Consider the following 15,329-nt stretch of genomic DNA (forward strand, 5'->3'; position numbering starts at 1 on the left):
GGCGTAAAATCTGGAAAAAGGTTTTGTAAGGGATTACAATACTATCCATGTATAAAAAACTCTATTTTTTTAACCTAATTTTTGCCAAAAAATTGTTCCTTATACATGTTAAAATACAGTAATTTGTTGAGGCAAATTTCTTATAGCCAGATACCCTTCTTGTTACCAACCCTGACCGTTTCTCTTCTAGCCAGCCATGTGTTCACAGAAGATTGGAAATACATGACACTGCTTGTCTAACAACATTAATGGCAGCAATGCTGCTGCTTTTAATATTTAATTTTGCCACCTTATATTCAGAATTATAATCCTGCTGAATCTACACTGTCTTTCATCCTTCCAGATTCAATAGAATTTTTCCTACTGTTTATATTAGTCTGTTCAATCAAATGTCACCTCTAATAAATTGTGTCCTTGTGCTAAAGTTAAAAATAATCAGACAGACTTATTAGTGTCAGACAAAATGCTCTGTAGTATTTCTTCCAGGTCTTTAGGTTCCGAATTCAAAGTCTGCTGACATCAACTTTGTCTTTTGTCCTCTAGGAGTGAATAAAATACCAGCCAAGAACTGGGATTGATGAAACTAAATAATATCTGCTCCCAAAATTTCAGGCCTTATGTCTGTATAAGAATTATAATTATTTTTATGATTAGTAAATTATTTTTATCGTTATCATTGGTGAGTTGCTGGAATGGTTAGTGTGCCAAACAAAATGCTTAGCAACATTTCATCTGTCTTTAAGTTCTGAGTTTAAATTCCACTGGGACTGACTTTGCTTTTTATCTTTTGGGGGTCAATGGAATAAGTACTACTTGCATACTGGGGTTGATATAATTGACTAGCACCCTCCTCCAAAATTTCAGGCCTTATGCCTATAGTAGAAAGGATTATTATTATTATTAATATTTTTATTATTAGTTTCAGAACTGCACTTCATACTTACCACTGTTCCTCTCTGCTTGCAAATGGCATCAATTTCATCAAATATAATTATATGAAGACGGCTGTTACTACCACGCTGAATAAGAACATAATAAACAATGAGTTAACTTGCCTCAGCAAATATGATCAACATATCAAACGACTATTGTTCCCTGAAACATACATATATAATTATTATTTGTTTACCTGTTCTAGATGTTTCCATTCAGTGTTCAAATTCAGCCGTAGTCAACTTTACCTTTCATCCTTTTATTATCAGCGAAATAAAGTACCAATCAAGCATGGAGCTGATGGCATTGATTTGTTCCTCACCCACCTCAAAAACTGCAACAAGCAGGCAGAATCATTACTGCACAGGACAAAAATGGTTGGAGGCATTTCTTCAGGTCTTTTACTCTAAGTTCAAATTCTGCCGAGATCGACTTTATCTGTCTTTCTTTCAGGGTTGATAAATTAAGCATCAGTTGAGCACTGAGGTCAATGTAAATGACTCACCCCATCCCCCAAAATTGCTGGCCTTGTGCCAAAATTTGAAACAACAACAATTATCATTATTATTATTGTTATTATTATTATTATTAAGGCAGCATGCTGGCAGAATAATTAGCACACCAGGGAGGACAAACACAGACACACAAACACACACATATATATATATATATATATATATGTATATATATATATATATATATATATATATATATATATACATATATACGACGGGCTTTTTTCAGTTTCCGTCTACCAAATCCACTCACAAGGCTTTGGTCGGCCCGAGGCTATAGTAGAAGACACTTGCCCAAGGTGCCACGCAGTGGGACTGAACCTGGAACCATGTGGTTGGTAAGCAAGCTACTTACCACACAGCCACTATATATATGTTTTTTCAATGTTTACACTTAAATGGTGTTATTAAAGCAATTGTCTTTACAATAAGATAAACTACCTCCTACAGTTCACTCAGTTATAAAGTAAAAGTGTCAAGTAGGAAAGAGAAACCCAGGTGGCAAACTGGAAAACTATTAGAGCATCAGATTTCATCTTTTCAAGGTTGATAAATAAAATACTGCTCTAGGGTGGGGGACTAGTGGAATTGTTAGAGCACCAAACAGAATACTTTATCATATTTGTTTCAGACTGGCTTTTCACATTCTGAGTTCAAATCCTACTATGGTCCTTTTGGATGGTAGACTTAACCCATCACACAGTTAACACCAGCCCCTGGTGCTTGGGGACCTATAACAGGATCCACTCTATTGCAAGCTTTTAAGTGGTGTATCTGGTTTGAGGAAGCCTTATAAAGACTCATAAACACTGTCCTTACCTCCTGACTAAGAGATAAAAAGAAAGCAGAGTTATATGCTTGCTTCACCAGCACAAAACAAGAGTTGAAGATTTTAACTTATGTCCATGTGATCAAAGTCTGTCACCTTAACAAGAGAGCCACTGTGTCTTGTTATGTATATCTGCATGTGAGTAAAATAGAGAGAAAAGAAGAAAGAGTGAATGTGTGTGTGTGTATGTGCATGTGCGTGCGTGTAATGTGTGTGTTCATAACAAACCAAGACCGCAATAATTCTAATTTCACTTACAGCTTTCTCTTCTTCTTCAGCATCAGCAAACAATTTTCTGATGTTTGCTTCAGACTCTCCGACATACTTGTCCAGAATCTGTGGACCATTTACAATCTTTGGTTCTGTTGCATTCAACATCTGACCTATTTTCCTAAAGAAATAGTGCAGGAAATAAACATTTTTTTACTTTTTATCTTAAAGAAAATATATATCCAGTTTCATTATTTTATTTACCATATTACACTCATTCCTTGATGTCTCAAATAGATTTTGATTAATAATCCTTAATCAATATAATCATGAAGCAACTGACTATTCCAAATTATAAGGGAACATAGTTTCCCAATATTTAAAAGCTAAAACATGTAAGATTCTGCTTTTTTAAATTCTTTCACAACTATATTTCTAATAAAATATGTTTGTAATATGTGTCAAATAATTTTGAAAATAATCCAGAATTTTAATGAATTAAATAAAAAAAATTAACTTATTTTATTAAGTTAATGTTTAAAATATAACTAGGTTCAATAAAAGCAACACAATAGCTATAGCATGGTTTGAAGTCATAATGTAAACATTAACTTACCTGGCAATAAGAGTCTTGCCAGTACCGGGAGGACCAAATAGCAGAATTCCTTTCACATGACGCACACCTTGAGAACAGACAAAAACCAATGTAAATTATCTACTGCAAATTCAGAATTGGTTTCTATTTTTCGTTTTTGCTATTTTGCATCTATTTTTCCCTGCTGGAATGGGTTCCAAACTTTTTTCATTTTGGATATTCTAGGTGCATGTATTTTGTATTTTCCAGTTGGCTACCCATCTTACTACCAATAACTCACACATGAAATAGATGAGATGGTATCTGTTATCAATCAACTAGAAGCCAAATTTTGATTGTAATGAGATTTGAATTTACAACTCAGTAGCTCAGTGGTTCAGTACTGGATTATTTAAAAATTTAATCCATGGATGAGTAGCAGTACACATAGTTTTTGAAGGCTATTCCAGATTAGTGAGAGTGATGTTTAGTTGGTATTTCTACATTTTTATGTCTATAGTGAAAAATATTGTCAAGGAAGTTGCAACGTTTCACAGTTTGGGGGTTAAAGGTTTGTGAAGGTGGGACATAACAGATAACAAAAAGGAGAAATGTGAAAGAATAAGGTGGGGTTGAAGAAACAGGATATAGTGCATTGGCATACAAGTGATTTTAATGTGTAAGTGAGTGAACAGAATCATCACTAGGTAGGTAATACTAGTGAGACAAATCTCACACACCTACATTATCATAATAAAGTCCTGCACTTCATATCCTAAATCTCTGGTGATGAATCTGGATAGGAGAGCTTGAAACTTTTCTCAATAACTGACAGAGATGTCCAAAGAATGATGATGGTAGTTTATTTATTTTCTCCAAAGCAGTACCAAGAAAACTATATTCTACATTGTTTCACAGCTTGTGAGAAGACTGGTAAAGAACTTTAAATTTGTTTTAGAGTTAGATGTGTTTTTCTCAAAAAAGATTCATAGAAGTTGTATGTTTTTCAAGCCTTGAAGGAAGTGTCCATGTTTTTGAGTCGCACAAGACAACTGGCACAACAAGAGGACGAAAGGTATTGATTTTAAAAGATTGGCTTAAACCAGATGTCCAAATACTGGTTAAATTCTCGCAAAGAATGAAGGTATATCAATGAATCAGATGGCTCTTTGTGGAGGTGATTTAGAATGTGTGTCGCATCAGCAGCTGGGAAAGTACTAATTAAGAAGGGTATTTTCAAGCAATGCTTATAGATGGTTACATTTTCATACATGTGGTGATGATGATAATGATGATGAGGAGGAGAAGGTGGAGGAGGAAACGGGGTAATTACAAAAGCAAAGTAACAGACTTACCTAACTGTTTGACAATATCTGGTGGGAAAACACGAGAAGCAAATGCTCTCCGGAAGATGGTGGAGAATTCATTGTCCAGACCGCCAATGCCCATCTTAGTAAAGTCCCAGTCAGGAGAAATCACAGATGTGTACCTGTTTTTAAGAATTAGGAAAACGACAATAATGACAACAACATTAATAATAATAATAATATTAACAAGCAACAAGAGCACTCAGAAAGCACAAACCTTCACCAAAGCAACACCAATGTCCTCTCAACGATTAGCCAGAGATGGTTTTTTAAATGTGAATATCTGAAATAAACTCGACTGCTCTTACAAGCGAGAATACTAAAAATATCGCTAAGCATTTCGCCCGGCGTGCTAACATTTCTGCCAGCCAGCTGTTACCAATTTCTGTTGAGATGCTCTGTGCTTCTTTCAATTAATTTTAAATATAACAAAGAATTTAGTAAAATAACTTAGTTATCATTCAGCTAGTGTTAGGAACATAAATTGTGACTAAGGTTTGGTGGAAGATTTTAATTCAGAACTTTTGAAAACAAGACATTTGTACTACAGAGCCAGAAGCAGTTTCAACTGGGTTGGTATCAAAAGGGTTAATTCTCAGAAAAATACAATCAGACAACACCATTTATCAAACACTTACCCTTTGTTCTTGCCAACAAGAACAATAGCGGAATGTTCAGATGCTAGGAACTTGATATTAGTTGTACTCAGTAATCTACCAGTAATACCCTTTCAGAGAACAAAAAACAACAATCAGTGGGTAATACATATAACAAAAGAAAGAAAATTTCTTAGCTCCCAATCATCAAGAGATACTAGGATTGTGGAAACCTCAGATCCCTCTGTAAAGATGTATAAAGTTTTGGAGACATTTATCAACAAATGGTAACTCATAGTAACAGTCATAATTGCATCAGAACTGAAAGTTTATAATGGTTTTGATGTGTGTGTGTGTAGGGAGTGCTCGTATGATACAGAGGGCTGCTAGTTTCTAACATTAACACAAACACACAGACATACTCATGTATGCATCAGCAATTGTCAAGCTCTCAATCTTTCGCAAATAGCAAAATTCCAAAGTAAAATATTTTCCCAGTCCTTCTGCTTTAAAACTACATATCACTTTGAAAACCCTTTGTAAATGCCAAAGTTGAACATCAGCTGTGTTGCCCTCACCAGTCAGGACTACAAAAGCTATAAACACTGGACCTATTTAAAAAATTTTAAAAACATGCAAACTTGTGCACCTACGAAGTGGTATCAAAAAGTTCCATAACTAGTTTTGTAGCTCCCCAACAGATCACAGCACACAGTCACATGCACAGTGAGAGCTAGCAGTGACCTTTCATGAGGCAGTGTGCCAAGTGATATCACTATTTTTACTTGACAAGTTGCGAAATTTGTGTGTTCGTGATCATGTGTATGCTGTAGTCTGCAATTTTCATGGACAGGAACAAAGAGCCAACGGGAAATTTTGTGTTAAACTTGGGAAATTTGCTATAGAGATATTGAGCATGCTTTGGTAAGCTTACAGTGACGAGACAATGGGTTATACACAATGTTTTGAGTGGCACGAGAGTTTCAGAAGCAGAAGAACATCCCTTGAAGGCAATGAGCAATTTGGAAGGCCTGCCACAAGTATCACCCCCAGAAATGAGGTATTGTGCATTGAGAATTTGTCCCCCCAGGGTCAGACTGTCAATCGAGAGTCCTACTGCAAAGTTTTGAAGTGTCTGAGGGAGGACGTTTGGTGAAAGCAACCGGTTCTGTGGAGTGCAAAGAATTGAATTCTTCATAACAACAATGCATCCTGTCACCGAGCTCTCCGCACTTGTGAGTTTCTTGCCAAAAAACAATGGTATCGCTTCCACACCCATCTTATTTGTCAGATTTAGCCATTGCAGACATCCATTTCTTTCCCAAGATGAAAATGCAGCTCAAAGGTTGCCATTTTAACACCATTGTTGAAATCTAGAGAGAATCACAAAAGGTCCTCAACTTGCTTACAGAAAATGACTTCCAGGCTAAAATTCCAAAAGTAGCAGGAACGCTGGGACCGGTGACCATTTTGTAGATGATGTTAAAACAGGTAAATGAGCTATTTTTTTTTATTAAACATAACTAATCTGGGAACCTTTTGCTATCACTTCATATACTAAACACAAACACATAGATAGAATTGTGATCTACCTACCCCTCGTACACCGGCTGTGCCACCCACTTGGTTTGCAATATCATACACTGGAATTTAAAAAATATTTAAATAACAAAAATATCACAAATATCAGAAATATTCCCCACTGAAGGGAACAGAATACATGTAAATATGATAATGATTTCTAACATAGGCACATAACCACGTATTTAGGGAAAGAGGGGTAGCCAATTATATCAACATCTATATATTACAGGTATTTATTTTATCATCTCTAGAAAGAGAAAAGTTCAAGAACTTGAATTTAGGAAGTAGAGTAATGTAACTTAATTTTGTCAGTCACTCTACTAATTCTGCTACCTATTGCTTCCGATGTAATTGTTGTCATCACTGTTTTTTTTATTATCTACTTTTTCCATACTTGCATGGCTTAAACAAAACTTATTGAAGAGGCATTCAAAGGTTAGATACACTTTCTATTTCCAGCCCCAGAACTAGAAAGAATTGTTATTATTATTATCTTTATTATTATGATGATGATGGTTTGATTATTTATTTGTATTAAATATATCATCATATCATCAAATTCAGAATTCATTTTTCTGTATGAAAAGGGGTTGGCTGTTTCTACAAATTCATATCTTTGTATGATTATCTACTGAAAGTAAAAGCAGCTGGATATGAAGAGGCATTTATTTTACAATAGGTTCCAATAAAGTCTATTACTTCACTACCTAAAATGTGCAATACAATGCAAGACATCAAAATCTGGCGATAGCATAAAAAGAAAGATTTTGTAAAACACTGCAGGAAAAAAAGAAAGAAAAGAAAACAGTAAGAAAAAGAGAAATTGTATTTACCTTTAATCTCTTTTACAGAAGCTGAAAAGACTGTTTTCTTCATTTCAAACTCAAATGCAAATGGCATTCCAACTGAGAATAAAATTCCAGTAAACTTTTGAATAAACTCATTAGTAATACATTCAGAATCCATGGTATCATTTGATATTCTGTCAAATAAGAAGAAAGCATGATTCTATTAGATATCTAGATGATTTTTAAAGGATAAGACACACAGGTCATGTTTATTGCTAACTTGTTTCAGTCAAAGGACTGTAGGGGCACTGCCTTAAAGGGTTTAGTCGAACAAATTAACCCCAACACTTATTTTTCTTAAGACTAGTATTCCTTCTACCAGTTTCTTTTGTCAAACCATTAAGTTATGAAGATGTGAATAAACCAAAACTGGTTGTCATGTGGTGGTGGGGGTTGAACACAAATACACACACATACACACATATGATGGGCTTTTTTCAGTTTCCATTTACCAAATCCACTCACAAGGTTTTGGTAGAAGACATTTGACATTTGCCCAAGGTGCTACACAGTGGGACTGAGCCTGAAACCATGTGGCTGGGAAGGAAACTTCTTACCACATAGCCATGTCTGTGTGCTTATAATTAATATTCTGAAATATATTTTAAAGTAAAACAAATTTTTTCATTTTCATATTTGATCTACAATTTGTAATGAAGGAAAATCACAAGACAAAATGATTTTTGAAAAATATAATCTCTCAATTAATCTATTTCTTTGTCACACTCTAACCTTTCGTCATCTGGCACGGGATAACCTCCTCCAATATCCCCTCCTCTCAAAGGATCTTTGTCTTGGAAGTTAGTTGCTGACCTTGCAAGTGCTGATGCCGTGTAAAAAGCATCCAGTCCACACTGTGAAGTGGGTGGTGTTTAGAAGGACATTCAGCTGTAAAAACCATCCCAAAACTGACCTCACCTCTGCTTGTGCCATGTAAAAAGCATCCAATCCACTCTGCAGGGTGGTTGGTGTTAGGAAGAGCATCCAGCTGTAAAAACCATGCCAAAACAGACACTGAAGCTTGCCCAGCCAGTTCCTGTCAAACTGTTCAACAGCATGGAAAGTGGATGTTAAATGATGATGATGATGATGATAATGATATATATATAATTTACACCGTGCAATGAAATCACAGCCTACATTTATAACTGAGAGCGAAGATAAACAGTTTGTTGTCTACACAGCACAACTGTGAATGATATATATCACAGTGTGAAGTGAATGTACATGAGTGCCCAAATAACACTGTGACAGCTTCTCAGAGGAATGGAATGGTCTTGGAACAATTAAGCCCAGATGTTACATACAACTCAGAGATCCCCATAGAAGCCATCTTCAGTTCTTTCAATCCCAACAACTATAAATACAAAGAAGAACAAATGGTGCACATGATAAAATACCTACTTCTTCTTGCTGAAGAAATCAATGTCAACAACGATAGACTCAATAGAATCCAAGGAACTTTCTGGAATGGGAGTCACTTCCACCCTTTGGCCAAGTGGAAGGCTTGCCCAGTTCCTCTGAAATAGAGAACAGAACAACATAGAATATATCACAAGAAGATTCTCATAAATATTTATATTTCAATAATCCTTCTAAATCCAGTTTGTTGTACAGTATCCCCAGTTTAACTTACACTGTGTATGTCCATAATCAAAGACATTCACATTACGATCATCCAATCCTTTTTTCGGATATTGCACATATAATACTACATTATCTAACATGTTCCCCTTGTTATCATGAAGGCAAAGAGTAGTTTAACAGAAATTCAACTGTTATTTCTAGTAAGTAAAGTGCACTCTTAGAGCTTACCTTGTTGACTCATCTATCTAGTGTATTGTATTGCAGAAAGGTGGCTAAGTTATCCTCAAGCTGAATCTGTGAAAATGTTTTCCACAAAAAATTCCAATATAATTGTAATCTACATTATTTGAAATGTATTTGTACAAAATGTCATTAACAAATATCCATTTTCCAGTAAGTTATGAAGAAACAGTCAATGGGGGAAGCACACTTCTGTAGTTAGGCCCAAAATGAGCAAATGAATGAATGCTATTAGATGAATAAAGGCTACAAAAGAAAATTAGATGTAATATCATCATCATCATATTTTAATGTCCACTGACCATGCTGGTATGGGCTGGACAGTTTGACCAGGGCTGATAAGCTGAGGGGCTGCACCAGATTCCAGTCTGATTTGGCATGGTTTCTATGGCTGGATGCCCTTCCTAATGTCAACCACTCTGAGAATGTAATGGTTGCTTTTACATGTCACCGGCACAGGTGCCAGTTGCATGACACCAGCATCCGCCATGACTATGATTTCACTTGACTTGATGGGTCTCCTACTCAAGCATGGCATATTGCCAAAGGTCTGTTCATTCGTTATTGCCTCCCTGAGGCCCAACACTTGAAAGGTGATTTTCACGTGCCACCAGCACAGGTGCCAGTTACACGACACTTGCATCAGCCACATTGCCTTTGTGAGGTCCAATGCTCAACAGGTGCTTTTTAAGTAAGGTATCTGTATTCACTGATGTTCACATGAAACTTATGATACCATGGAATTATAAGATATAATATTTACAGAAGTATCTAGCTGAGAAATATCATTTAAAGACAGATGGAAAAAATATTGAATGAAACATGTCGGTAAATACATCCAATGTGAAAGAAACAGTTTGAAAAATAACCATCAAGTCAACACTGTCTCAATTCCTGGCTGAGTCTGTAATCACTTTACTAAGATCATTGAACTGGGAAATGATATGTCACTGCTATTTCCTTCTTTGCTGAAAGCAAAGAGGTGGATCACCCATTGATGTATACCTGTGAAAAGGGTAAGGTATGCAATAAATTGTAAATATTTGATGACTAATTTATATATGAGAAATATCAATACTGAAATTGATTATTTCTTTGAGAATTATCTATGTAACATGCAGAAAAACAAAGAAACACAAGACATTAGTTGTAAAGTGTGTTATACTTACATGTAACGCATTGAATGTCACACGACCTTTTCCCACTTGGTCACTGTGAATGACTGAGATTTTATAGTCAATACCTCTAGGATTTTTGAGGATCACATATCTGCAGGGATATATAGAAAAAAAGTATGAGAGAGAGAGAGAGAGAGAGGACGTATACAGAAAAGGAAGTCAACAAGGACCAAATAATTTGGAAGGAAGAAACAGTAATACAAAGAAAACAAAATAAAGAAAAATGGTGAAGGTAAAACAAAAAGTTCAAAAGAAGAGAGAGAAAGGAAAGGGTGGAGAAGAAGAAAGAGGAAAAAGGAAGAGAAGAGAGAGAGTAAGAGATATAGAACTAAAGAGAATGCAAGATGGAAACCAAGTATGACTCAAATGATGCTATTTTGATCAAAACCACAGATCTTTCACAAATATGTGTCATTCACTTCATACAATATTCTCCACCTCCAAGTTTTCAAATAAGTGTTCCTAAGTTTGAATCTTGTCTGAGACTATATACAAATCCCCTGATGAACATCAGAGATTAAACCAATAGAAATAGAATGTGAATGTAGATATTGGAAAACCATTCATCTCTAAAGATAAGGTTTAATAGTTTGTTAAAATTATACCCTTCTTAACAACAATTTATCTCAGGTATTAGACATTTAGACTGAACTCAGTCTGAATCATTATTTCACTTCATGACGGAGTGGATTTTGTTTGGATTCAGCATGTAGACTATCACTCAATATTGTGTATGGCTACTTAAAATATGTGTCATTGCTAAAAAATTGAGTATTATCGTTCACTTGTAAAAGAAACTCATTTTGAACTCCTTCATATGATGGAACTGAAAACCCAAGAAGCAGAAACCTGCAATGTTGATACTGGATTAGCTGTCGAGGTATATATATATATACAGTAATCCCTTGCCATATCACGATTTACTATTTAAGCTTATGTCAATTCCTCCATGGTGTTGTTTTGCATTTATAATAAAATAAATATATACAAATTATAAAAATAACAAAAAAAAAATATATGGTGCAGTACTGTTTCTACTTTGCAGATTTTCACCTATTGCAGGCGATTTCATGAATTCTACTCTACATAGCTCCCTGCCAGAACTGTTGACTTTCATTGGAACCGGGAAGGCATTTTAATTGTCCTGCTCGTGCGTGTGGTCATTCTGCTCTTTAGTAACTGTTCCTTGTCAAGGGTTGGTGTGATCTGTCTAGGGCAGCTCCTGTTTGGTGGTTAGGCTACCTGAATGGGGCTGTCAGTATTGAGATGGTCCAGTTTCAACCTATTGATGGAGACTGTGTCTTGTCATCCACCAATTAAGAGTTGAAATGATTTATCTACCGGATGTATGACTTCATGTATTTCCGTGCTGCAGAGAGAGATAGCCTCAGGCCAACAGGTGTTGCAGTCTACCAAGGTCAGTAGGTATGAGCAACCCTGTGAAGGTGGTAGGGGGCTGACAAGGTTGATGTTGATGTAGGTGAATCAGGCCTGTGGTGGTTCATTGTTGCCGAGCGGTGCTTTGTTGAGTTGATGGACCTTGGCTTGTTGACAGGGGATGCAGGTCCTGGTCCAGTCTCCAATTTGCTTGGCCATACTGTGCCATATAAACTTGCTTGACAGCAGCTGCTCTGTGGCTTTAGTACCTAGCTGGGACAGTCCATGAATGATGTCAAAAACTTTCTTGTGCCAGTCTGATAGGACGATCAGTTGTGGCTTCCCAGTGGATACATCACACAGTAGGGTTATACTGTTAGAGCCAAAGTGCACGTCCTGCAAATAAAGTGATGTAATGGTAGTGCAGTAGGCCCTGATCTTGTCATCTGTCTGTTAATCCATGGATTAAAGTTCTCATTCCATTGTCCATACCAGGAATAGTTTCTTATTAGTTATCCTACTACTTGAAATGTCACTTGCTTGTTTCATTTGAACCAAAGTGTATTGGACTGACTGACACAGAAATTGAACTCATGCCTACAAGCTAAGCTATTACTAACATTATAGTGAATCTAAATACTGATTAAGTATTAAGTGTGGTAGTTTAGCATATGGGTGTGAGTTCAATCCTTAGGTCAGTCAAATAATATAGGGCAAGCAATAGCACAAGTAGTAGTTCTCATTCTAAAGTCCTGATGTGGACACCGGAATGAAAACAATAATATATCTGAGTTGATTTAAAAACGGATTTGGCTCAAAATTGCACGAGCATCAAAGATTATGACAAGTATCTGAAGTAAGAGGGGACAACAGCCAAAACATTGTGACTATGACAACCAAGATGAAGACACTATTCCAAACATATCAGTATATGATAATATATGAAGTGTTAATCTACTTAACTAATAATCAAGCATTTTATCTAACTGAATTCTATTTTTGTCTTAAGTACTAAAATTAAATTTATAACATTAATGAAACATATCAATGTCCACCATCACTCTGCTAGGGCATGCACAGAAGAGATCAAGTGCTGGCTCCACAGAAGAGTATTTTAGTTTACATCCCATCATTAGCACTGGCTACGTCCCTCCTTCCACCTACTTTTCCCGCCCTAATTACCAGATAACTACGGAACAAGTAAGTAAAAGATGCGAGGCAGGGGCAATTGCTAGCAACAATAATGAAGTTAGCACTAGTATGAAAAAGATTATCAGCATTCAGCAATAGTAGATAAATTATAATTTTGGCAGCAGTAGGGAAAAATTATTAGCAACAGTGAAGAGAAGGTAGATGGCAACATAGGAGTGATCATTATCATTTTTACAAAATGAGGTGGTTGACAACAATATTCATTGCTGTTATTTATTAGTTCACATTCAAAACAATTATCAGTTCACAGTCTAAAGAGATATCAGTTTGCAACATTCAACAGAGATACAGCTCACATTATAAAGAAAATATTACTTCACATCCTGAAGAGACATTAATTCACTTTCTTAGGAGATACCAGTTCACATTTTGGAAAGATATCAGTCCACAACTTATAAATAACAATATATTTTATTATCTAAAGAGTTACTGATTCACATCCTATCAGTGACACTATGATCTTCCCTCAAACCTCTCCAGTTCCATTTACCAATAGCAATGGAGCATGTACAAAAAGTGAGGAAAATGAGTATTAATAATAGAGAACCTAGAATATATATTAGAAACTGCAGACTAGTTTCAGTTGCCTACATTGAAAAAAATAAAAATAAGCATGCCGCTTATACATTGCTGAAGACTAGGTCCATTTATTTCACATGGCCCACATTCAAAGTGCAAAAAAGGACAATGCAAGTGAGAGATGTTTGATGCTTCCACCAGATAAAGGTACAAGGAATGAGTTAACCACATTCTTAACCACAACATCTCAACCAAAATAATGAAACAGCTTTGCAAATACAATTTTGAAAGAGACCATTACCCCATTATAACATCATAGCTCATACTGACTCTTGCTCTCACACAAAAATGAATAAATGGATGAACATGAAAATTAAAGACTCATCATCATTATCTTTTTTTTTTTAATTTTACAGTCACTTTTTCCCATGTGGCATGGGTTAAATGAGAGTTCTTGAAGCTGTATTCTAAGGCTAGTTACCCCTCCCTGATGCCAAATCTTACTCATTGAAAAATTGAGGTGCTAGACTTTTGTTTTTGTGAGTCAGAAACCACATCACTTTAACTAAAGCTATGTAATTGCATAGAAGCACTTGTGTGATGCCATGTAAAGGCATCCAGCACATTCTGCAAAGTGGTTGGTGTTAGGAAGGGCATCCAGCACATTCTGCAAAGTGGTTGGTGTTAGGAAGGGCATCCAGCCATAGAAACTATGCAAAATCAAACTGGAGCAGCTCTCCAGCTTACCAGCTCTAGTTAAACAGTCCAACCCATGCCAGCATGAACAACGGATGCTAAATGATGATGATGATGATGATGATGATGATGATGATGATGATATGCATGTGTGTCTGTGTTTGTGCTTCCTTGTCTTGACATTGCATGACAGTTGTAAATAAGCTTCTGTGAAAACATGTCAGGTAATAAAGAAATATTCGTTTCTACTCTAGGCACAAGGCCCGAAATTTTGGGGGAGAGGGCCAGTCGATTAGATAGACCCCAGTATGCAACTGGTACTTAATTTATCGACCCCGAAAAGATGAAAGGCAAAAAGCGACCTCGGTGGAATTTGAACTCAGAACGTAAAGACAGATGAAGTACCGCTAAGCATTTCACCCGACGTGCTAACGTTTCTGCCAGCTCACCACCTTAGGCAATAAAGAAATTACTAAGAAATTACTAAGAAAACAGATAAAGGTTAGTGATAGGAAGGGCACCCAGTCATGGAAATTTGCTTCAATAAATTCTATTTGACCTATGCAAGCATGAAAAATGACAATGATGACAGGCTTTCATGTCTCCCAAATTAAAATCACAAACCATTGGTCAACCTGATGCTATAGCAGAAGATATTTTTCAAAGGTGCCCCATAGTGGTAATGAATCTAATGTGGTTATGATGAAAACTTCTTAACTACACAGCTATGCCTGTACCTATAAAATTAAAACTAATCTATAACAATATTACAAAGAGAGTTATGTTGTTAGAGTCAATAGCAAACAACCTGGTTTACATGGAAGTTGAGTGATAAATGATGATGATTTTGATGATGATAATGATATCATCAGTATTGTACTGAGTCCATAGCCAAGACACTTGACTTTCAAGTGACCCAGCCAATCTAGCCAACAATAGATCACAAAAATTAGAGACACCGTGCTGCTGTAGATAGCTTCATCCCAAGTGGTTGCTTCACTTGTAATGCTGAGTTCAACTCTATTATGGGTGCAGCAAGAAGAGAATCTAAACTCCACATGGAA

The 15,329-nt window shown here is 36.0% G+C and overlaps 1 protein-coding gene across 2 annotated transcripts in view; it reads right to left on the reverse strand.

Annotated features, from left to right (window-relative positions):
* LOC106877959 (vesicle-fusing ATPase) overlaps nucleotides 1-15,329 on the reverse strand; it is a 63,962-nt gene that overhangs the window by 27,149 nt on the left and 21,484 nt on the right. For both annotated transcript variants that reach the window (XM_052975029.2, XM_052975028.2), the window contains exons 3-11: nucleotides 10,453-10,552; nucleotides 8,861-8,976; nucleotides 7,442-7,590; nucleotides 6,621-6,667; nucleotides 5,067-5,155; nucleotides 4,417-4,550; nucleotides 3,104-3,170; nucleotides 2,536-2,668; nucleotides 945-1,019 (exon numbers count right to left, since the gene is read on the reverse strand). In XM_052975029.2, coding sequence (XP_052830989.2) covers nucleotides 945-1,019; nucleotides 2,536-2,668; nucleotides 3,104-3,170; nucleotides 4,417-4,550; nucleotides 5,067-5,155; nucleotides 6,621-6,667; nucleotides 7,442-7,590; nucleotides 8,861-8,976; nucleotides 10,453-10,552 — 910 coding nt within the window. The remainder of the gene's footprint in view (nucleotides 1-944; nucleotides 1,020-2,535; nucleotides 2,669-3,103; nucleotides 3,171-4,416; nucleotides 4,551-5,066; nucleotides 5,156-6,620; nucleotides 6,668-7,441; nucleotides 7,591-8,860; nucleotides 8,977-10,452; nucleotides 10,553-15,329) is intronic.

This window comes from Octopus bimaculoides, chromosome 20, assembly GCF_046866305.1.
Source record: "Octopus bimaculoides isolate indiv1 chromosome 20, ASM4686630v1, whole genome shotgun sequence".
NCBI classification, from domain to species: domain Eukaryota; kingdom Metazoa; phylum Mollusca; class Cephalopoda; order Octopoda; family Octopodidae; genus Octopus; species Octopus bimaculoides.